The 26,101-nt window shown below is 41.0% G+C and overlaps 1 protein-coding gene across 1 annotated transcript in view; it reads right to left on the bottom strand.

Annotated features, from left to right (window-relative positions):
- The window catches only part of LOC150090473 (immunomodulatory peroxidase-like), a 400,214-nt gene that overhangs the window by 49,305 nt on the left and 324,808 nt on the right, over positions 1 to 26,101 (bottom strand). Inside the window, exon 10 of the mRNA XM_090390327.1 lies at positions 9,137 to 9,697. Within this exon, the coding sequence (XP_090246453.1) occupies positions 9,137 to 9,697 (561 nt within the window). The remainder of the gene's footprint in view (positions 1 to 9,136; positions 9,698 to 26,101) is intronic.

Raw genomic sequence — 26,101 nt, 5'->3', positions numbered from 1 at the left:
CTATAGATACTTCCATGGGCACTGTTCTTCTGAATTGGCTTCTATAATTCCCGCTCTATCTTTCAAAATAGTCCGAACGCGTGCCGCCACCAGCCAAGCCAACATCCTCCATTTACTGTCCAACTTCAAACTCACAGAACCACCTTTTCATTTTCTTCGTTTATTCATTCAGCTGCCGTTCTCTGGAACAACCTTCCTTCCTTCATACGTAATTTCCTGAAAATTACAGTCTACAGATGTTCAAGTTCAATGTCAAAAAATATTTTCTTTCGTCTTCTCAGCATCCAACCAAGCACGGTACTGAGTACTAATGGTTCTAACACCTCTTGTGTGTGGGGTTTACATTAAAAAAAAAAAGGACCCGTGAGTTTGCTTTCTGTTCTAAGAAAATTAATGGAGGCACTGGTTAAAGAAGCACTCCAGGATCATCTAGACAAGACTACAATTATAGCTCGGACACAGCATGATTTTGAAAGGTAAAGTCTTTCCTGACCAATTTGACTGGATACTATGATTCATTCACAAAAGAACTGGATGCAAGGAATAACTTTGATATTATATATTTCGATCTTAGGAAGGGTATTGATTTTTTTTTATTTATTTATTTATTTTGGTAGTTGTCGGCACTTCGGCTTCAGTGGCCATAATGCGCCTCCCAAGATTTTTGCAGTACTTTGATCCAAGCCCGAGGCGGGATTGGAACGGGCGACCTTTGGGTTACTAGGCAGGCACTTTACCCACCCGGCTATCCCGGTCGGCAAGGCTATTGATACTGTTGCGCTTGGAAGACTATTGCCCAAATTGTAGTAGTGTGGCTTTGTAGGGAAATTGGTGATATGGATAAAGGGATGATTGAGGGGTAGAAGGCAGAGGTAGTAATCAATGGACACAGCTCATCGTATACTAATGTTATTAGTGGAGTCCCTCAGGGTTTAGTATTGGGTCCATTATTGTTTTCTGTATTTATAAATGATATTGATGATGGTATATCAAGCTTAATGCCCAAGTTTGCAGACGATACAAAGGTCGGCAGGGCTGTTAATGACACTACTGAAGTATGCTGCAGCAACAGGATCTGGAAAGGTTGAACCGATGGGCTGAGGGGTGGCAAATGAAGTTTAACATTGACAAATGTAAAGTAGTGCGTATGGGAAACAGTAATCCCAGAGCAACGTATCAACTCTGATAGTGGTAGAGAATGAAAAGGACCTGGGGATAATTGTGCAGGCAGATATCAAGTTTTCTGAGCAGTGCGGACGGGCTGCAAGACTAGCTCATGGTGTCTTGTCCATGATATACAGGAATTTTTCTAGCGGGGATAATGAGGTAATTATTTCCTTGTATAAGGCAATGGTTTGGCCACACCTTGAGTACTGTATACAGTATAGATGATTGAGATGAATCATTTCAAGAAGGATGTAGATTTGCTGGAGCGAGTACAGAGAAGGGCAACAAGATTAGTGAATGGAACAAAGGGTTGCGCTTACGAAGAAAGACTTAAATTTTGCAAATTGCATTGTCTGGAGAATAGGCACCCGCGATGTGATCTGATTGAGATGTATAAAGCCTTGAATGGTTTGAGCATGCTCAATGCTGATGGGATTCTTCCTCTTGCTCAAATTCAGGAAAGGCAGATATAGGAGAGAGGCGCGGAAATTTTCTTTAGCTAACGGGTAGTTGGTTGGTGAAACACACTTTCATCTGTTTTTCCTGAAGTTGATAGCCTGAATGGCTGAGCTGAACAGGTATTTGGAACGAACGGAGGGGTGAAATGGAAGTGTTTTTTTTTTTTTTTGTCTGAAGCTCCATAAATTGCTTTCTTGCATCATATGCCTCTTCTAATGCTAATGCTAATTATTACAAATTGCAGCTGTCTTTCGATGAATAAGAGGTGAGATTCTTTGCAGATGGTGTTACAGCATTATTTCAAAAATAGAGAAGTAATTATGTATATGTGACTGTGGATAAATCACGATATTTAATGAAAATGTATCAGTTTTAATAAGACTGGACAACGACCTCACGTTCCAGATGCTTTCTTGGAGGCTTTTTTTGGTGCTCTGCTTTAGCTTTAGAATTTACGTGTCTCGGTATGGTGTCTACAGTGAAATTGCCTACCAGCCAAATGATATGGGAGTGAATTTCGTACTGCCGAATAGGTCTCCTGCAGTTTATAAAGGATTCCGTCTGGTTGCTAATGGATACCTGGCTATATTGGAAGGCACATTGCTGCCAACCATTAGAGTCCATTTCAACTTGACAAGTAACTGAATCTTTCAGCATGACTCTGCTCCTTGTCATCGGGGGGGGGGGGGGGGGTAAAGTGCAAGTAGCCACTTCTGTAGTTACTTTAACTTCATTTCTGCATTAGAGGTTCGACGGTAATCTGTTTACATTTGTAATAGTTGGAAAAATGGTTGAAAAAACGGTCCATTACAACTGTTAGCTGACCAGGAAACAGCCTGGACCTCTTTTCTATAGAGAGCAGTTGGCATCGTGTGGAATCCGCAGTTGCCAGAAAGAAACCAAAGACCCTTTGTGATCTTGACTAAGCCATAATTCGTGTTTGGGACCACGAACTATCAGTTGATTATCTTCAGAAATTCATATTGTCAACGCCTCGATGGTGTGCTACTGTCATCAGGGCCAGAAGCGGTTCAACTAAATATTAGTTTGCACCTGGTGAACTTTTCATTTTGTTTTCCATTTAAAATGATAAACTGAAGCAAATTCTGATAACATTTCAGCCATACTTCTCGTCGTGTTTAACAAAATTGTTGTATAAAAGTTACAAATGCTCATTTCGGAATATTTTGAGAGCTCCTGTCAAATATTACTTAGCTTTGCCTTAACTACACTGGTGTGCAAAACTTAAGAACCAACACTATTTCTAAAGGTTACAACCACAAAATCTTTACTTAAGGTATTCTTTACTGATGAGAGTAGATTCAGTCTCAGTAGCGATTCTGGACGTTAGCTAATCTGGCGAGAGGTTGGCACTCGGTATCACCAGGCAAACATCGCTGAAAGGGATCGATATGGAGGTCGAGGTGTTCTCGTCTGGAGAGGCGTTATCTTGGATGGACGTACAGTTTCCAGATACTGGAAGGCGGTGCTGTAACCGGTGCACGCTACTGTACTGAGGTAATCCTTCCCCATGTGCATCTGTTTCCAGGCACCATTGGCCCGGAGTTAGGATTTATGGATTATAACACCACACCCCATCGCACTGCAGCTGTTGATATGTATTTGGAAAGTGAGGACATTGTTCGTGGATTAGCCTGCCCGCTAGGGGGACGATTGTGTCCGGCTGTCTGTATGATGTGCTCCGTAAACTTTTCTTGATTTGGGTGTTTTTTTAATTAAAGTATTAGGTTCCTATTAGTGCCACCACATAAGGATAGGCCCTTGGATTGCCAGGTGAAAGTACTTTATTATTTGAACAGACAACAGATAAGTATTAAATGAATTTCTGCATGTTCATTCTGCTACTCCATACAAGCGCTTTCAGCCATTATCTTGTAGTTCAAATTATACATGTGTCCAACAGACACTTGACCTTGACCAGGCATTAGAGATTTGCCTAGCAGCTCTGTTCTCTCCCTACTTAGATCCCTGCTACCTGTGGATTTCACTGCGGAACAACTAAGGCGACCGGCTGGTCACAGTGCCAATTGCTTGCTAAACCACAACTGTGGTGATATTAAATTATCTAGTAACACTACAGCAACTGAATTCAATATGACAAATACTACCTCCTGTCAAAATTCTAGCGTCTGCACCATCTGTGGGACCGGCTCTGAATCCATTGTCCAATGTATTGAGTGCAAACAATTAATGTGCAATGACTGTACCCATTCTGACCTGAAAAAATTAAATAAAAGTCGGCGGAAATCATTCTGTTGTGATAGATGTCGACTCAGTAATTCTCAGAAAAGCCCTATAACTGTTGCAACGCCAAACAGCACGGAACCTGAGTCACTTTCCTCCTCTTCCGCTAACAAAGTTGCAATGCCGTACTCTAGTTCATTTGAGACAAATATCATGCCAATAACTAGAAATGCCGACTCCGAATGAAGCCTCTAATCCTTCTTTGTTGTCTTTGGGGTCGCATCAACTCTCAGATGCATCAACTCAAACACATATATCTGTGCTATCAGAAGATTTCAGCGCTAACTCCTTCCCTACTGAAACTCTGAATCCATCCTTTTGTATTCTGCAATCAATTGAATTCCAGGAACTACTCTTTAATACTATGCAGAAAATCCTCATTCAAACTCATCTAATCAGCGTACCTCATACTGCAAAATCTGATATTCTCCTGGATTCTAATACACTCAATGAAGTAAACTGCGAGCTGTCCACGGAGATTTGTGGTATAAAAACAATATTAACTAATCAACAGGCTGAAATTTCCGACATTAACGCCCAAATTAAAAATCTCACATCAGCTATGTCTTGCCACTTAAGGGAAGCTAGGAAGAATTCTGAACCTACTCTTGAAACTAATGGGCTCAAAGTGAACAGGAATTCTTCATTACCTGACGATGCCCTCGGTACTGAGACCAGATCTTCACCTTCCACCGGCCTCAATACTTCTATTGCTGCAAATATTAATTTGTCCAAGCCTGCTAACATTCATGATTCAAGTCATTGAACACAGCAATTTATTGCCAAACAGACTCTGTTAGATGATTCTTCTGATGTAAATAGAACCACTCCTACCACCTGCTCTCCTCTGCGGAACAGTTCTGCCTGTACCTCTAATTTACAAGCTCAGAGTCACCAAGCGGAATCCTCTTCAACATCAGTTAAGGCAACATATGCAAAAATAACTGCTGCCACATCTAATGAGGTCTGTAAACCTGTCTGTAGATCTGCCACCACAGTGAGTAAACCTGTTTCTGATTGCCAGTCTCAAATATCACACCAAAGAACAAAACAGAACAAACCTTCAGAAAATATTAAAGCCTCTATATCTCATACTTCCTCCAAGCTTCCAGCCAAAACTCATCAAACACAGAATGTAACTAGTGCAGAAAAATATCAGTTATTCAAACATAAGTAAAATATCACAATTATTCCCACAAAAGACCGAATTTTTCTTTCTAGACTTGGACCCGCCACTAAATCTGAAGATCTTATCAACTTAATTAAAGAAGAATATGGTTTCAGAGTAGATGTCCGTTCTCTGAAGACACGGTGTCCCGCCTACCCATCTTTTATAATAATATGCCTTCCATCACAAACAGAAAAAGTGCTGAATCTAAGATCCCTTTTATCAGGGGCTCTAGTAAAACGCTTCACGGACAGACCATCAAGGGAGTCCAAAATCTCTTCTCCACAGGCATAGCAATCAGATACCCTGCTATCTACACATACTACATTCTCCTCTCGTCATAGAATCCCCAAATCCCAACTGTTCAGTGTTTATCTTCAGAATTGCAGGAATATAATTAGCAACATAAACCACTTCAGAGCAATTCAAGGCTCACATATTTATGACATTTACCTGCTCACTGAAACCTGGCTCTCCATAAATATTGATGATCAGGAGATTATAGATGGACAATATACAATTTTTAGAAAGGACAGAGGATCTCGTGGAGGCGGAGTAGCTATTATACATTCTAACCATATACTCTGTGAAATTGCATCAAATTTCACAAATATTGAATCAGTATACTGCCTTCTTCATCTTGGCAAGTTAAAAGTTTTAATAGAATTGCTTTATTTTCCACCTCCCTTAACTAATATTGACCTCCAGTAGTTAGAAAGCTCGCTGGAATCTATCTTCCCACTAATTCAATCTGCCGACATAGCAATGGTTTTGGGTAATTTTAACTGTCAAATGGCCAATTTAGGATCTTCTTCTCCATCACTGCAGACTAGGGCTCTCGTTAATATGCTTCACAGCTATGGTCTTGAACAAATTTGCAATTTTCCAACAAGAGAAAATGCGTACCTCGACCTAATATTTTCCTCTACTCATATAGATGTTCACAATGACACCCCTATATTTCACTCGGATCATTCGCCAATTACTTTTGACATCACAGTGACCTCTCATAACTTCAAATGCAGCTCCCGTTCTCCACGATTCAATTTCAGAATGGCTGACCTGGCCTCTGCTCAACCTAGCTCTTAGAAACGTAGACAAGCAGCTCGCTGACGCTATGGATGACATCTATGTGCTCACCAGCAACCTGATTAACTGTGTCCCTTCAGTTATATCTGACATTGTTCCTCAATCCCATCTTACCACACGCTCTACCTACCCGCACTGGTATAACAGCGAATTAATACATAAAATTAAATCCATGGAATTTTATAGAAACAAATATAAGCAATCAGGTGACAGCCAATATTACGAAATATTCAGCCAACTCCGCAAAGAAGTGAAAACGCTCATATTAAACTCTTACAATATGTATACAGAGTCAGTTCAGGATAGCCTGCTTACTCACAGAGATATCAAACCATTCTGGAATTTCATGAAGCATAAGAATGTAACTAGTAGAAAGTTACAACTCCATAACGCAGATGGAATTCTCTTATCTGACGAATTCAGTATTGCTCAAGAGTTTGCCAAACACTTTTCTAGAATTCAAACGAATGATACATTGAGACCTGCCTCATTTCCTGACTTCACACCTGTTAAAGATGATATCCTCATTAACCTCTTTATCACTGATGAAGATTTAAATTCGGCATTAAAAAGCATGAGAAATGACTATACTAGAGGCCCAGATGACATTCCAGGCTTATTTTGGAAAATGACTGTCACTACATTAAAACCCCTCATACTGCGGATCTTCAACTTGTCTCTCAGGTTGGGGAAGTGTCCTAAGCACTTTAAGCAAGTCAATATAGTTCCTATTTTCAAAAAAGGTGATAAAAATGACGTATCTGATTATAGACCCATAACCTTGCAAAACAGCCTGGCTAAACTTTTCTACAAAGCAGTACACAAACATCTCTTCGAATTCTTCAGACCTTGCATCGATCAGAATCAACATGGTTTCTGCAGTGGCAAGTCAGTAGTCTCAAATTTACTTCCTTTCTGGCAATACACCTCGGAAGCTCTTGATAACCACCTACAAGTTGATGCAGTCTACACAGACATATCTAAGGCATTTGATAAAGTCCAGCACGAACAACTTCTGTAAAAACTTAAGCTATATGGTATCCGTGACCCTTTGCTCTCATGGCTACGCAGCTATATTACGCATCGTTCCTTGAGAGTTATCATCGATCAAGTGAACTCAGACTGTTTTATACCACTAAGCGGAGTACCACAAGGCTCTCCCTTAGGTCCTCTTCCCTTCATTGTTTTCGTAAACGATCTTCCTTCTTTCATCTACACCTCCAATGTTCAAGTTGCTCTCTATGCAGATGATCTTAAGATCTACTCAGCAGTGAAGGAGATTACCGATTCTCAACAGCTTCAATGTGCTCTCAATAAATTCTCTCTGTGGCTCTCTCTGAATGGCTTGTCTGCTAACCCCGCGAAGTGCAAAGTAATCTCTTTCTCATCTTGCAGATCTCCACAACTAATGAATACGGAGTACACTGTTAACTATGTGATCATCGAAAGGTGTGACCAGGTTAACGACTTAGGGATTCTCTTTTCCAGCAGTGCTACATTCGATGCCCGTGTCCTTAAAATCACCAGCAAAGCATTCAAAACACTGGGATTCATCAAACGGAACACATAGAAGTTCAAAAACTACAGATATGCGGTTATCCTTTATAAAGCTATTGTTCTGCCAATTCCTTAAATTCAGTTCACCCATCTGGAATCCTCACACAAAGACTTTAACTAACAAAATTGAAGCAGTCCAAAAAAATTTTGTCCGTTACCTTACGTACCGCAATCCTCTATTCTATCACTCAGTGTATTATGAATCGCTGTGTGATTACTTTCATCTGAGGCCTCTGTGCACTAGAAGAGTTACTGCTGACATCGCCCTTCTAGCCAAAGTAATCACTGGAATTTATGAAGCATCTGATATCCTGAGTAAAATAAACTTCAATGCTCCCTGTAGAAAAGTCATGAACCTTACACCGTTTCGCCTTGACTCTGCGAACACGGACTTGAAATTCAGTCCACTGAACAGAATCAGCAAATCAGCAAATGACTCTCTCATTGACTTCTTTGACAACTCCCAAGCACTGATGAACTCCATCCACAAGTTTGCCTCTTCTCTTAAACTGCAAAGTGACTAGCTTACATCTAATTATTGTAGTTTATTATTTGTTATATTATTTTTCTATTCTCTGACTGATTAATTATTACTTGTTTTACCGGTAACTTAACTTAATACAATCCTCTTTTGTACATATGCTTTTATTGTTTGAATCTACATCAATGTTTATCGTCCTGGTGGATTGTTATTATGTTTATTGATCTGATCTCAGATACACTGTTAATGGTTACCTTTTGTGTATCTTGCTATTAATAAAATAAAATAAAATTCCACCGATCTAACTCCCAGCACATATGGGACGCTCTGGGGGAGACGCCTAGCCGCTTGTCCACACCCACCAGAAACTGCTCACCAGCTGAAGATCGCGCTGACAGAGGAAAGGTCGATGTTACCGCAAGAACTTATCAACAACATTGTTCTAAATATGGACAGGCGGTGCAAAGCATGCTTCGACATTAGGGGTGGCTATATCTCCTACTGAGTACCACCTCTTCCCTTTGTTCCATTTTTGGCAGTGATGCATCTGTATCATGGCAGTCAGTGCTATGTTGCCATTGTTGAATAAAGTCCTTCTGTACCGTTTTGTTTCTGTTGTTGTGTCGGTGTTGTTTCCTTCATCATTTCTGTACATCACGAGGTTCCTTTGGTATGCCTTTTCTATATCCAGACCACTCCTATGAGAAGCTGCAGGTGAAAACCCTGACTGGATCTTACATTTTGCCCACCAATGTATCAATAAATATCTTTTGTTTATATTTCTATTTGTGATGCTAGTTATTAATGTATCAAACCATCGTGAAAAGGGTTAAAAATATGAAATTCCTGGGTGATGCACTTTCTTTGAAAACTAGTGTATATAATTAAATATAGTAATAATTAACTAAAATAAGATAAAACAGAAAGACCCAGTTCCCACAGGTACTTACTCATAAATGTATTCCAAGCGCTTTCTTCGTTCCACCTGCATGAAGCGATCCAAATCTGAAAATGTGTGGATTTCGATTCCGAAGCAGTAGTGGATATAAGACGTATATCCCTGCAGTCCGTGTTCACGACCTCTCTGGATGTTAAAGGCAGCCAGGTCGAGCCCGGTGGCGTTTCCTCTTCGCCGATACAAAAAGTTTCTGACATCGGGCACCAAGTAAGGATCGAACTTCTGCGATGGCTGCAAAGTCATGCCTTTCATAAGAGGCTCCAGCTGGCCATCGTACAGCTCGAAAGGGAAGAAGAAATAGTTCCTCAGGAGGATTCCAGAGATGTGTCCCGAGTGCTGGATTTCGCTGAAGAGGCCGTCCACGAGCGAATGACCAAATCTGTAGGCAGCCGTAGCGAACTCGTTGATGATTGTAGCTTCCATTTTAGAGTTGTACTGGGTAAAGCCCGTCTTCAACACCCGCAGGCTGTAGAAGTCCATATAGTGGTCTCCAAGGACGACTGGCAGAAACTCGCCGTAAGTGATCATCTGCATCTGAGCTCCAATTATCCTCCTGCACAAAATAACAAGGCATGAATTCCGATAAAGGTCATCATTAAAAGAAAACATCAAGTTATTATTATTCTGGATTTTGTGAAACATTGGCTGAATTCAGATCGTTAGTAAGTTGTTGTTTTTCTCACACTCGGTGATACATTTTTGTGGGAGAAAAACAACGGCAAGGCAGTGAAGTGCGAGATTGATTAACACGATCTAACTAGTTGCGATAACTTTGAGTACAGAAACTCATCCACCTCCAGCTTGAACGTAAAAACTGATGTTGAATAAGATAAAGTTGCCCTCGATTTCGATGAAATGAACTGTGCCTTAACTAACCCTAAACTGTTAGAGTAAAAAAATTAACATTTGGTGTCTACAATGTTTAGAATTTTTATGAGCTTTCCTTAACATAACATAATAGATATTACACTTGTAACAAAAAAGTAAAAAAACTAAGTTAAACATAAGCGCTCCTTGTCGCGGCGTTCCCAGAAGCAATCAACTGCTGCTGCAGTACACTTCCGCAACTTTACTGCGCACGCATTTCCGAGGGAAGTTTCGGAAGTAAGAGTGAGGCATTACATTCTAAGTTTTTAACTGTTCAAAATTAAATGTTTGCTTCTCCTGTTCATGTACCTGAATGACTGTCGCCCATTATAAGAGCAACCGCACCTCGCACGAATCCATTATCCCCACACACCTCCCAAGGATGGTGCTCTGCGGGATTCCGATTGACATTGGCAAAATCCGCGCTTCTTCTTCTTCGTGACGCAGGAATTTGTCGTGGTGTTATACATAAACGACGATTACCTTATATTCTACTTCGGTGGTTTTATTTTTATTTTATTTTTGACATATAATATACACAACAGGCATGCGCCCAGTTAAAGTGTATAACACAGCAGAAAAAAGATAAGAGAACAAAGATTGTACAACATATAAAAAAAATTGTTGAGTAATACACTTTGCACAATGAAAGTCCAATTACGGAAATAAAAAAGGTATTCATGACATCAAGTCCAGCGCCATGAACAATCGCAGAGAGCAGGTTGCTGCAGGAGTCATCATTACACTGACATGAATTACTGAGGACATCTTTAGCCCAGAACTCATACGTCAATCAGTCGACCTACTCCAAATTGTTCTGTGAAATTGTTTCTTGTTCACAGCCATATCCAAGTCAAACTTGTTCATGAGTGCCAATGTTCTTTTGAAGAAGGAGTTCCTGGATATCTCTAATCTGGAGTTACCGATGTGGAATGTAGTCTTCTGTCTAGTAGCCACCACTGGAGCGTTAAGGTCAATATGGCTCAAAAGATCCGGCAGGTAGGTTGAACCAGCGAAGATGTGGTACAATAGTTTTAAATCAAGAACAGTTCGCTCAGTTTCCAGAGATTGAAGCTTGAAGTAGGAACAGAGATTCCGGTAGAAGATTCTGTTGTAAAACATGGGGTTATATCTGGAGAGATAGTGGATAAATTTCATCTGGAGTGATTCTATTTGAAGTATCAAATATGTATAGCGTGGGTTCCATATAGGAGAAGCAAACTCCAGTACAGGGAGTACAGTTGTCTTGAATTGGAGCACAGAGAACTGAGGGTCTTGAAATTTGTACGTTTGCCGTTTAATGAAGCCAATTTGTTTTTTCACTTGGTATAGTATATTCCTAACATGTTTATCAAACCCACATGTAGCGGTAAAAGTAACTCCCAGATCTTTAACTTCGTCAACTCTGGAAATCGGCATCTCCTTGATGTAATATTGATTAACTAAAGTTAGTTTTCCTCGAAGCTGCAAAGGAAATAGAGCTGCATTTCCTAGGATTAACCTCCAGACCATTCAAAGAAACCCAATCAGCAAGGGAATTGAGAGCAGCCTGAAGGTTAACTGTATCATCTTGACTGCTGATATGCAAATATAGTTTCGCATCATCGGCAAATATTAGGATCTTAATATCACCTTAATAGGATCTTTTAGGATCCTAATAGGATCTTAATGTGATCTTAATATCATCTTAATAGGATCTTTCAACAAATTGCGGTAGCTCGTTGATAAAGATAGTTAATAAAAGAGAATCAAGAGATGATCCCTGTGGTATTCCTCTCGATGGAAAAAATTCTCTTGAAACTTACTCTCCGATGATCACCTATGGTTTCGATATGAAATATAACTTATCAACCAGGATAGAAAAGGTCAAGTGTTCCACAGCGGCTTAGTTTTTTTAGCAAGTTGATTGTGCGAGATACTGTCAAAATAAGTACCAAGGTTTGAGTAGATCATATCAACCTGCCTCCGCGATTGACGGTGTCTAGAACCTGCTGCCAGATAGTGAGAAGATTAGTGGTAGTTGATCAGCCCCTGGTGAAGCCATGTTGGCAGCCGCAAATGATTGCTGAAAATATTACATTAATTGGCTGTGAATGACAGTGTCCAGAATTTTTGCCAGCGAATTCAGAAGACAGATGGAATGGTAATTGTCTAGTGAGTGGATTGTGCTTCTCTTTGGGATAGGAATAACATTAACTGTTTTGAAATGAGCGGAATAAATACCAGTCTTAACGGAAAGATTGAATATATGCAATATTATATATTTAAGCTCTGAAAGCATTTCTTCCACAAGATAAGTGGAATCTTATCTGGGCCAGCTGAAAAAATTTTGTAAGTTTCCGAAGCGCTTGAATGATATCGGCTGTGTCCACCGAGAGATTATTCAGTGTATCATCCTTAATGACTTGAAACTGATTAGTTGAAGCAGCAGTAGCTGCAGTTTTCTCGGAAAAGGAGGAGAAAAGGGTATCAAAAATATTTGCTTTAATTTTGTCATAGGTTGTAGGCTTGCCATCGGAATCAATGTTCCTGCTTCCTGTTCAGCAGTTATTAAAATTCTTAAGCGTGTTCCAAAATGGTTTCAGGTCTCCATTCACTGTGAAACTGCTTTGAACTGATTGAATATAACGAGCGTACTGATTTCTGATCATCCTTTTAATGTTGCTTCTATGTTCCTTGAATAGTTCCATATATGCTTCATCGTGTGTCGCCCTAAAGTGTTTTCTGCACTGCACTGTTTCTACACTGTTTCTCTGGAAATCTATAATTTTCTGCAGTCATGGTCTCTATAACAGTGCTTCTAAAAGTGGGCGCTATCGCCCCCTGGGGGCGTTTGAATTATCCATGGGGGCGTAGGCGTGAAAGGGCGCGACAGGTGGGCGATAGGCATGAAAGGGAGCGACGGAGGGGCGGATGGAGCACCATCAGTGATTGGCCGTTACAAGGGTTTTATGGCTTATTTAAAAAATGCTGTGCCAAATATTATTACTGTTCATTGTGTCATTCACTATCAGCACTTAGTTGCGAAAAAACTTGGTGATCAACTGCAGAATTCTCTACAAACTCTTATTATTCTATAAACATTGATTTCTTATAAACAAAATTAAAGCACATTCTTTGAATGATCGTATATTTCGAAAGCTTTGTGATCAAAACAGTGAATATTTTGAACGATTTACACTTCACTCCGAGGTTCGGTGGCTGTCAAAAGGCAACTGTCTCAACAGATTTTATGATCTCTGATACTGTTGTCGACTTTTTTGAAGATAGGAACAACGACCTTAGTAATGAAATCAAGAAAATGAAAACTGATATTGTTTATCTTGCACATTTATTTACTAGATTCAACTCAATGAATTTACATTTACAAGGACAAGATGTAACTCTTATTAAGGCGAAAACTCAAATTTCAGAACTTATTTTAATATTAAAGTTTTTTATGCGCAACATAGGACGACGCGAATTGTATCAATTTCCAAATCTGTTGGGAATAGAGAAAAAAGAAAAAATAGCTGATGAAAGTCTACTAACTTTTTGTAATCACCTAGAAATATTGCGCAGAGATATGCAGGAAAGGTTCGAAGATCTCCTTAATTTGAAAAAAAAATCCTTTTTTAAATAATGACGATGGTGAATTTTTGTAGAATTGATTGAGTTACAAAATGAAGTTGAACTGAAGCCAAAATTTCAAAATTCATATCAGGAATTTGGGTTACAAAAGAAAATCCCTGACCATTATCCTGCATTGTGGGGAATTGTAAAACAATTACTTATTTCTTTTCCAACAGCATATCTAGTCGAAACCGGTTTCAGTGCTGTATCTCAATTGCTGACAAAACAAAGAAATTGTCTGAATGCTGTTAAACATGGCGATTTACGACTTCTACTTACAGATATTGATAAGACCTAATATTGATAAGCTAATAAATCTCCACCAAGCTCATCCATCGCATTAAATATTAAAAGTATTAATAAAATAATAAGAGGAGATTTTTACTAATATTATTAACGTAGAACATATTGAGCATTACAGCTCTGATTCATACTATCTAATTAAATATTAAAATATAATTAACTATTTCCATTAATATCGCGAATTATTTAATTAACTTTAATTTTTATGACTTTATTTATGTAGTTGTAATTTTTTACGAAGAAGGAATAAAGTGCAGTAAATAGTTTTCTTTATAATTCACACTCATACATGCAGGGCTGCATTTAGGTTTTTGGAGGCAAACAGACAAATATTCATTTCAGTTATTTAGCTTCACTTTATAGTGGTGGTCTACAAAAAGCCCTGGAAAGAGCATTTTTTAGGGGGGGGGGGGATTCAAAAAAGTTTGAGAAGCACTGTTCTATAGGATATATATACATGCATATATCTATATATAACAGCTTAATCTAAACACCATATTTTAGAATATGAAATTAAAGTTGGAGGGTAGCCTTTACTCTGTAATTAACTTGTGTGATAGGAATAAGAATAAATCCCACAATTGGTTTCAGTCAGGTAATAAAAGGCCTTCACTGATTTCTTAATCTTCTGTTTAGAGGAATGGCGTCGTTCAGGCATTGACGAAGTTACCCTGAAACGCATAATGACCCTTCGCGGGAACTGACAATGCGCTGACCTGGCCCGCTTTCTCTTCGGAGAAATCCTAGCGAAAGTAATTATCGCACACTTTAAGAATCGGGTCAACTTTAGCGCACGTAAACCGTGCACAGCGACAGCTCGATGTCTCCGGACACCTTGCTGGCTGGAAAACCGAACTGACATTTCTTGAAGGCATTTCTGTTTCGAAACTCGTCGTTGTTTATCTCTCGCGATTGCTGAAAATAATTTTAACCCCGCAGCACGAATTCTGTGTCGCTTGTTTCGTAAATCTTCCGCATTTCATGAGCGCGCACATAAAGTGCAATGCTCGTACAGACAAATTTGTCTGAACGCAGCAAATCAACTGGACTCACCGGGGACTTCGACTTTTACCGATGCAAAACGGCTTTAGCTGGTGATTTCCAGGCTTGTTTGCACTAAGCATCACAGGAATTCTCTGTTAATTTTCATGTTCGCTTTGTTCGTGGTCTTTAATATCCAGTGCGTTGTCGGGGAGAAGTTTAATGAACAGCATTCTCACAATTGTACAACTTTTCATCAGTGAATTCACCATCCTAAACTGTATTATCCATATGAGTGGTTCCCAACATGTGTGCCTCGGCACGTTGATGTGCCGCTACTTTTTTCAAGTGGGCGGTGAAAACAGTTTTTTTTTTTTTGTTAGTTGTTGGCGTATCGGCTTCTGGGCCATAATGCAACTCCCAAGGTTTTTGCATTTTACTATGATCCAAGCCCGAGGCCGAATTCGAACCCGTGACCTTTGGGTTGATAACCGATATCTCTCGGTTGGCCACTTCCCGGCCTCGTGGAAAACGGCACGAATAAAACTCATCTTAAAAAGCCCAACGAAACCACAAGGAATGCCAGGGTCGTATAGGCCAATCACCTTGCTGTCAATCTTCAGCAAGCTCTTCGAGCGCCTTCTCGAGCGCATTCTCCACCAAAAAATTAAGAACCACTTCCAAGAATGAAACCTCATGTCGCCTAATCAATATGGCTTTAGGAAGGGGCACTCAGCTGTAGACGTTCTGGAAAATATTATTGAAACAGCTAAAAACTGCAACACGAAATATTTCCTCCTAATATCGATTGACTTCGCAGCAGCCTTTGATTTTCTCTGGTGGCCTGCTCTGCTGGCCAGGCTCCAGAAGGCTCATATCACAGGAGACTTAAACCGATGCCTCAAATCTTACCTTCAAAACAGGCGAATCACTGTTAACACTCCACACGCCTCTGTTTATAGGCGGGTCAAAAGGGGCTGCCCTCAGGGTTTTGTCCTGGGGCCGCTCTTGTGGAACCTGGTCCTTGACCAGTTCCTTAATTTCGATAATCCAAATGTCAAAACCGAGGCATATGCGGATGACGTGGTTCTGATGCTGCAGGTTAACAGCCGGGCACGACTGAACACCACAGCAAACCGGGCCGGCCACTAGTCACTTGCAAAATTGGGCTAGAGCATATCTATCTCCTCAGACAAAACAAGTTCAATACTTCTCAAAGGATTAGTATTAGTATTAGTAATGGCCGCATGGAGCAAGAAAGCCTATGGCTTATGCTGCACCAGCCAAAAGAAAAAAAAACCGAACAAAACAATGATAAAAACAAAAAAAATAAATAATAAATAATAATCATTAATAAAAAAAAAGGAAAATAAACCTATCATCCTATGCGCTTCCCTTAACCGAAAGTACTGTCTAGAAGACCTTTGAATTTCCCCAAAATGTCGGCCACCCATGAAAGCAACTTATTCCAGTAATTTATAACTTGCTGGCTAAAATAAAACTTCCTGCAATCCAATCTAAACATCTCCCCCCCTCGTAACTTGAATTTATGTCCCTTAGTTCTAGCATCATTTATAATCTTGAAAATTTCGTCCTCATTCATTTTACTGATGCCTCTCAGAGCCTTAAACACCTCAATAAAATCTCCTCTAAGGTGTCTAGTTTCCAAACTCTGCAATCCACATATTCGAAGTCTTTCTTCATAAGGACGCCCTTTTGCCGATCTCACCAGACGAGTTATCCGTCTTTGCACCCTTTCAAGAAGCTCGATGTCTTTCTTTAGGTGCGGTCTCCATACTTGAACACAATATTCCAATTGTGGTCTAACATAAGCCTTATATAATGGGATTATCACGTCCCTATCTCTACTTGCAAAAGTTCGATAGATCATCGATAGGACACCACGGGCCTTCCTCGCAACCTGTTTACAATGCTCAGAGAATTTCATGTCTGACCGTATCGTAACACCCAAGTCCCTTTCCTCCAGTACTGGGTTTAGTTGAACTCCACCAAGTGAATAAGTTATCTGGGATTACTGTTTCCCAGGTGTAATACCTTACAATTTGTTGGATTAAAGCATAGCTGCCATTTTTCTGACCATTCCTGAAGTCTATCTAGGTCTCTCTGAAGAAGCTCAGCTTGACAGTGATCATTAACTACTCTACCAATTTTAACATCATCTGCAAATTTAGACATCACGTCCTCTATCCCTTCATCAATGTGGTTTATGAAAATTAAAAATAATAGTGGTAATAATACAGATCCTTGGGGAACCCCACTTCTTACATCAACCCAATCTGAGGAATAGCCATTTATCACAACCCTCTGCCTCCTGCAATGAAGCCATCCTGCTATCCATCTAAGGATATTCCCAGTGATTCCAACCTGTTCCAGCTTATAAATCAACCGCTCATGTGGGACTGAGTCAAACGTTTTGCAGAAATCTAGATAAACAATGTCGAAATTATTCACTAAATCCAGTCGTGAGTGACCCTCTCTAAATAGCGAACCGGATTTGTTAAACATTATTTTCCCTTCACAAAACCATGCTGAGTATCCTTGAGAATTTCAATTCGATCCAAATGATTTTGAATTCCACCCTTGATCATTGCCTCCATGATTTTCCCTACTACTGAAGTCAGACTGACAGGTCGATAATTTCCAACTTCACTTTTAGAGCCACCCTTATGTATGCGAGATACATTTGCACTTTTTCAATCCAAGGGAATCTCCCCAGAGTCTAGCGATGCTCGCATAATTAGCCTCAATGGTCCAATGCACTCGATTGCCGCCTCCCTTAAGATTATAGGGTATATTTCATCAACTCCAGGAGCCTTACTGGTCTGTAGGCTCGAAAGTTTTTTCATTAAATAATCTTGCGAAATTTCAATATCATTAATTACATATTTTTCAACTTCGCTCCCACAATTTCCCATTGCCACAAGAGGTTTTTGAATTATAATTATCGATGTAAAATTACTGTTGAGTTCATCTGCAACGGCAGCTGGTGTATTTATTACTATCCCATTTCCCTTACGTAAAGGTCCGATCTGGTTTGTCCTGCTCTTCTTGGCATTTATATATGTGAAGAATTCTTTATCCCCCCCTCTTTGCTCTGTTTGCTAGTGATTTCTCATAAACTGCCTTTGCCTGTCGAACCTTTTTCTGTGGCTTTATTACACATCACCTTGTAGCTGTTATAGATTTCATTACTCTTTATTGCTCTGTAACCTTTCCATGCCACCTTTTTCTGCTCAAGTAATGTGGCAACTTCGCTATTCATCCAATTTGGAACCCTCCTCGTGGTGTATATTTTTAAGGGTATATACGCATTCAAGGCATCTGTGATTAATGTTTTAAAAGCATACCACACTTTAAATCTTTTAATTTTCTGCACGATGTCTACCCAGTTAATAGAGGCCAAGTAGTACCTTAAGGCATCGTAATTTCCTTTTCTGAAATTAAAACCCATTCAGAGAAAGAGAGAGAGAGAGAATCTTTAATGCCCTTCACGGCCAAAAAGCCAGTGGTTTACATTTTTGCAGCCTCCCGAAACTTCCGGGAAACTCGAACAATTATTTACAAAAAAAAAAGTAATTTTACAAATGAAAACATATTTTGATACAAATGAGAGAACTCCTTATGAGAGTTAAGCCTGGCTGAGCTGACTTTCCATCGATATAAGAGCACCAGCTCATTCAGACAGGAACAGATACAAGGTACACATCAGTCATTGCTGATTAGTCCTACTAGTCATAATTTTTTTCCGGTAAGTCCGGTCAACAGCGAACTTGTTCAGGTCGGCGTCAAGTGCCTGGGTTTGCTTCACAATTTGCTGAGGAAGGAACCTGTCCGAGAGATGGAATCGTGCTGAATGCGAGTAGAGCTCAGCATTGGCCCTAAGGGCAGCAGGGGGGATGCTCCAGCCACAGGTATCACAGAATGAAGGTGTTGCGATTATGCCTGTTATCATCTTGACTGTTGCTAGGAGGCGTTGGTTGTCGACTAAGGTGGGAAGCCGTGGAATCCCGAGAGGTTTGGCAAGCTGCGTGGTATGAATCAGAGCTGGAAGGTTGTGCTTCCTGTTGGCCCACTTTAGGAGCCAGAATTCTGTGGCAAAGAGTGGTTTCTTTATTCACGGTGCTGCTGACGCCCAAATTTCAGCAGCATAGAGTAAAGGTGGAAAGATAATTGTTCTTATGTACCTCACGGTTGTCTTTTTATCTCTGATATGAAGGAGATGCTGTTTTGCTATCCACCAGTCTTGAAGCACGTGTGAGGAGCATGTCTGTGTGGGCGTTGAATCGAAGTTTGGAGTTGAATACAACGCCCAGATCACGATGGCTGGACACAATTGGGATGAGGGTGTTGCCGAACGAAGGCTGGAGAGAAGAAGGAGTTTGCTTCAATGAATACACCATGAATTCGGACTTAGCAGGATTGATCTTGAGGCCAAACTGGCAGAGATAAGATGTGACTGCAGTGAGAGTGTTGTTAATTTCTGTTTTTACGAGATCGAGGCCTTGACCAGGGATGATGGGAGTGAGTATCTTGATATCATCCGCATAGCTCAGTAGACATGGAGAATGTGCAACCAGTGGAAAGATAATAGATGAGAACAGAAGGCCGAAAGGAGCCCTCCTTGTGGGACACCTGCTGTGACGGATCTAGTAAGGGTACGATCTCATGCATGAAGCTTTATAACTCTGTTATTCAGAAGAGAGGAGAGAAAGCATAATATGTTCCCTGTGATCTGGAAGTGGCATTCCAGGACAGTGAGTAGTTGGTTTACTTGGGCGGCATCAAATGCAGCCTCAATGTCTAAGTAAGTAACGGCTAGTTTGTGCCTTTTCTCGAATGCTGACAAGATAGTATTCGTGGTGCCTAGCAGATTGGTGATCGTTGATCTGTTTGGAAGGGAGTAGTGAATTTGGGCTGGATTACTGGGCAAGATCTGCTTGGTGAGGATGGGGAGTAAGGTCTTCTCCAGGAGCTTCAGCAGGCTGGAGGAGTTGGAGATGAATCGGAAGTGTTTAGGTTTCGATGGCGACTGAACTTTGGCTAAAGCTTTGATGATATAGTTTGTCCATTGCTGTGGGAAAATCTGGTTCGAGAGTAACTGGTTGAAGATAATTAAAAGTGGCTGAATAATGTATGGACTTAGGCATTTAAGCATGAATTGGGGAACTCCATCATCACCAGTGGTTATGACTCCTTTGGATATTCTGTGAGGCAGTATTTCCTGAGTATCCTTTGGCATCTGCTGTGATTTCAGCATATACTGGGCTAGTGCTGCGTTCAGGGCACACAACTTCAGACTCACATATTGTAGGAATCGAGGATGGAGAGGAGTCATGTGGTAATAAAGATGGGGTGGTTTGGGTAGGAGTTCTCTGTTTCGCGTGAAAGTGTTCGTCCGGAGGATGCTGCTCATGATGGTTAGTTTGAACAGCAAGATCACAAACAGATTGCTTCAGGTCATCAAAGTTTTTCCCCAACACCTCCAATGTTTCGTGTATGCATTCATTGTGTTCTCGTAGTCGCTTGTTTTCAAGCAGTAGGTCTGTGAGGATATTATGGATTGGGGATAGCTTTATACATAGGGTTGTCTCGATATTTGTGAGGAGCGAGACCAAGAGTGGACTTTGTTCGAGTGATGTTTGATTCCTTTGCCTTTTAGTTCTGGTACCTCTCTTGTCATCATCCACCGTAGAACTCCGTGATCACTTCCTGCTACTGGTTTCTCTACTGTCAGCCCTGTTATGTCATCTGATTCATGTGTGATGATGACGTCTAGGATATTCTTTTTTCTAGTACTTTCCGTGGCATGTTGATACAAATAACAGTCATCTAGTTGATTTAAAAGGTTTATTCCCCATGTCGAGTTTCCTTCCCATTTACTCCAATCAATTAGAAACAAATTGATATCACCCATAATAAGGCATTTACTCTTACTTGCCCATTCCAATTGCATGGAGAGTCTTTTGTCATAATCTTCACAATCACCTGGTCTGTAGATTACTCCTACTCGCATTATACCTTTGTTTCCAACTATCTCACACCATACAGACTCTATACTAGCGTGTGAAATTTCTGAATCCGGGAAACCTATCGTCGCACTCAGGCTGCTTCTGGTAAGGAGCATTACCCCACCACCCCTTCTATCTAACCTATCCTTCCTAAATATATTATACAAACTGTACTGAAACTCATCATCCCCATTTTGCGGGTGGCACCACGTCTCTGTAAGCCCTATTATGTCCGCGTTACTTGTTTTAACCAGCAGTTCGAATCCGCTCATTTTATTGACGACACTTCTAACGTTACTGTATAAACAATTAAGATTTACTGTTCTTGTATATTTAACAACCCTAACATAACCCTTGAAATTTTTTTGGCTCTCTTCCCTGATATTAGCTACCCGCTCAAGTGAAAAGTCTTTGCCCCCCAGAACATCTAGATAACACGTCCAGTTGGGGTAAGAGAAAAGAACTCTTAAGGTATGTGCAAGAGTTACATTGACCAATATTATCAGATAAACGCGTGTCAGTATTACCCAAATTCCCCCTAACTAACAGTTTCCCTGAACCTTTAAGGTATCCTCAATAATATTGGCAAAAACGTTCGCACCACCTTTGTTTAAGTGTATCCCGTCTCTACAAAACAGATTCCTTCTACCTACAAGTGTGGGCCATACTGATAGAAATTTTTCCACTAAAGCCTTGCAGATTCCTTCAAGTCTTGAGTTAATCCACAAGACTCTTAACATATAATCCCTCCAATCCTCTCTGGGTAGAATTGCGGACACATAGACTTTGTGGCATTTCCTCAGCATGGTCCTGTATTTTTCCAACAAATCGTCGGTTCGTGTACGTTTAATATCATTAGTTCCCACATGAATAATAATATTCTCTTTTCCCCCTTTAAAATCTGACAATCTGTTGGTGACATCATCAATAGTTGCTCCCGGCAGACATAGCCTGGTTCTGCTCCACCTATCCTTATTACAAAAAATATTACCCGTTTACCCGACAATGGAGTCTCCTAATAAAACAATGTCCTTTTTAACCAGAGTAATTTGCACTTGGTTTTTCTGTTTTGAGGCTCGAATCGGGGTGCATCACTTGGTAAATTGCTGGAGTTTTGAGTCCCTGACGAGCTCCCAGATGCATTAATCTAGAGGGCAAGCACCCGTTTTTTCAGGGACTCAAATTGTTCCATCAGTGCACCAAATTGTAATTTAAGATCGGTGCACTCCTTACATCGATCACAAAGAAAAGAATCCACAGGTGAGGAAGGATTAATCACCAGGTCGACATTGGAAAACATTCCACAGGTTCAACTACGGATTAAATCATTACTCACCCGTAAATCGCCATCGGCTATTTCCGTATGAGTCACGATACCGGAAAGTTACAGGAAAACCTATAACAAAATAATCCAACAATATCTAAATAAATCAAATATTTAAAAGCACTATCCAAAAGTAAACCACTTAACTGAGGAGCCTTGACTAAGCGCGTCCGCTCACCTCGAATGCCAACACTGAACTCAATTCATGGATTCCTTGACCCTAGAAGACCACCGCAGATTAAGATAAACTGGACAACCCTAAAGTTGCTAACAGAAATAAAATACCTCAGAGTGATACTTCACAGAAACCTTAGCTTCGCGCCACATCTCTGCTACAGAATAAAAATAAGAAGGTATGTGAGCCTACTGGCTAGAGTCACTAGGAAAGACTGGGGCCTGAAAAGAGGGCCCTTGGCGTCCTCTGTAAGGCATTCTATATCCCAGCACTCGGCTATGCAGCTGGAGCCTGGTACACAAAAACTAACACAGCTGTCAACAAGGAAAAACTCTAGATGACACACAGATCGATATTACTAATAATGACAAGAGCTTGCTGCACTGTGAGCACCCACGCGCTCCAAGTCCTGGCGGGATGCCTTTCCCTGGAATTGGAGATTGCGTGCTGGGATTTGCTGCTCCAACATTCCAAAGGAAAAAATTGTCTCCCATATAGGATTCCCCACAGACCCGGCAAACTCCAAAACCGTGGAGAACAGACGGATTTTACAACATGTGAAATCTCAGAGAGAGAGAGAGAGAGAGAGAGAGAGAGATAATCTTTAATGCCCTTCACGGCCAAAAAGCCAGGGGTTTACATTTTTACAACCTCCCGAAACTTCCGGGAAAATAGAACAATTAATTTACAAAAACAGGTAATTTTACAAAAGAAAACATATTTTATACAAAGGAGAGAGCTCCTTACGAGAGTTAGGTCTGATTGAGCTGACTTAACATCGAGATAAGAGCACCAGCTCAATCAGACAGGAACAGATGTAAGGTACACATGTCAATGCTTATTAGTCCTACTAGACATAATTTTTTTCCTGTAAGTCCAGTCAACAGCGAATTTGTTCAGGTCGGCGTCAAGTGCCTGGGTTTGCTTGAACATCTGCTGAGGGAGGAACCTGTCCGAGAGATGGAGTCGCGCTGAATGCGAGTAGAGCTCGGGATTGGCCCTAAGGGCAGCAGGGGGGATCCTCCAGCCACAGGTATCCCAGAATGAAGGTGTTGCGATTATGCCTGTTATCATCTTGACTGTTGCTAGGAGGCATTGGTCTTCGACTAAGGTGGGAAGCCGTGGAATCCCGAGAGAGTTGGCGAGCTGCGTGGTATGAATCAGAACTGGAAGGTTGTGCTTCCTGTTGGCCCACTTTAGGAGCCAGAATTCTGTGGCAAAGAGTGGTTTCTTTATTCACGGTGCTGCTGACGCCCAAATTTCAGCAGCATAGAGTAAAGGTGGAAAGATGATTGCTCTTATGTACCTCACGGTTGTCTTTTTATCTCTGATATGAAGGAGATGCTGTTTTGCTATCCACCGGAGTCTTGAAGCACGTGTGAGGAGCATGTCTATGTGTGCGTTGAATCGAAGTTTGGAGTCGAATACAACGCCCAGATCATGATGGCTGGATGCAATTGGGATGAGGGTGTTGCCGACCGAAGGCTGGAGAGAAGAAGGAGGTTGCTTCAATGAATACACCATGAATTCGGACTTAGCAGGATTGATCTTGAGCCCGAACTGGCAGAGGTAAGATGTGACTGCAGTGAGAGTGTTGTTAATTTCCGTTTTTACCAGATCAAGGTCTTGACCAGGAATGATGGGAGTAAGTATCTTGATATCATCTGCATAGCTCAGTAGACATCGAGAATGTGCAACCAGTGGGAAGATAATAGATGAGAACAGAAGGCCGGAAAGGACCCCTCCTTGTGGGACTCCTGCGGTGACGGATCTAGTAAGGGTGCGATCTCCTGTCTGAAGCTTTATAACTCTGTTATTCAGAAGAGAGGAGAGAAAGCATAATATGTTCCCTGTGATCTGGAAGTGGCATTCCAGGAGAGTGAGTAGTTGGTTTACTTGGACGGCATCAAATGCAGCCTCAATGTCTAAGTAAGTAACAGCTAGTTCGTGCCTTTTCTCGAATGCTGACAAGATAGTATTCGTTGTGGCTAGCAGATTTGTGATCGTTGATCTGTTTGGAAGGGAATAGTGAATTTGGGCTGGATTACTGGGCATGATCTGCTTGGTGAGGATCGGGAGTAAGGTCTTCTCCAGGAGCTTCAGCAGGCTGGAGGAGTTGGAGATGGGTCGAAAATGTTTATGTTTCGATGGCGACTGAACTTTGGCTAAAGGTTTGATAAGATAGTTTTCCCATTGCTGTGGGAAAATCTGGTTCGAGAGTAACTGGTTGAAGATAATTAAAAGTGGCTGAATAATGTACGGACTTAGGCATTTGAGCATGAATTGGGGGACTCCATCATCACCAGTGGTTGACGAGGCAGGTAGAGAATTGATGGCGACGATCAGCTGTTGTTTTGTGATCTGAATGGTGTTCAACACTTCTTGCTGGGTGGGCTCTGTTAGTAGAGCCAGATCTGAGTTTGGCATGGGATTACGATTAAATCTTGTGACGAAATCGAGCCACAATTCAGGATCAAGTTGCAGAGGAAAATGATGGTTCACTTTCTTGTATGGAATTTTTCCTTTAGCCAGATCTCGGTTAACGTATAATTTGATTGCCTCAGATTTCATGCGATTAAATTGAGCCCGTGCCCTAGAATAAACGATGCGATCATTGACATTTTGCGACTGTTTCCATGTGCGATGGAGCTGTTGCTTCAGCTGGAAACTCATTTTGAGTTCTGAATTCCACCAAAGTCTTGTATATGGACTGATTGTGATTTTTTTTAGAGGCGGCATATTTGGCAACCGTGTTGATCCAGTTTGTGAGAATGTTCACAGCTATTTCTGGGTCACAAGTCTCTAAGGCCACCCAGGGAATGAGAGAGGTGGCTCTGATGCACTTATCTACGTCAAGTAAGTTGGGGCTAGTGATGTCAACCTTTTTTGTTGTCCTTCTGGTTTCTAATTTGGGGGCTGGCAGATATGCAGTCACATGTATTGGGACATGATCAGAGTCGAATGACGTTTCTGCAATGTAATCAAGGGTGCAAGGGATAGAGGCTAGAACTAGATCTAAGAGGTTATTCCCCCTGGTTGGAGCTTCATTAATAAGTTGTAGATCAGCACATCTCAAGTGTGCCAGAAGATCCTTTTTCATATTAGATAGCTGAGGAGGTAAATTGAAATCACCACAAACTACATGAGAAGCTGTGGGATGCAGCTGATTGATTATCCAGTTGGAAACTTCCAGGATGATTTGCGGGGAAGGCGTTGGAGGTATGTACACCACACAGAGGTCAAACGTCACGAAGTTGTATCTTAACGTAACGAGGATTGCTTCATAGTTAGGGGAGTTACTGGATTTATTATCCAATAGCTTGAAAGTGGATTTCTTGTAAAATATTGCGGAGCCTCCACCCTTGCGTGCAATCCGAGATGTGAATACGACCCCATAATCAGCTGGGGCAGCTGCTGCTAGGAATTCTTCATCGTCATTGAGCCAGGTTTCGGTGATGGCGAGCAGGTCAAAATATCCGGGAAGCAGAATTTGCTCCATAGTGTCAAGCTTGTTCCTAAGACTACGCACATTTTGATAAAATATGGTGCAGGCAGGTACTGTAGGTACTTTAATACGGACGGGTGGTCTTTGACATAGCACGACTCGATTCAGCGGGGTGTGTCTAGGACTGATGAGCACAGGGATCGGCATATTGGTGTTCCGTG

This window comes from Mastigoproctus giganteus, chromosome 2 (assembly GCF_048544385.1).
Source record: "Mastigoproctus giganteus isolate SK-2022 chromosome 2, ASM4854438v1, whole genome shotgun sequence".
NCBI classification, from domain to species: Eukaryota; Metazoa; Arthropoda; class Arachnida; order Uropygi; family Thelyphonidae; genus Mastigoproctus; species Mastigoproctus giganteus.
This window is presented reverse-complemented; position numbering and strand designations above follow the sequence as displayed.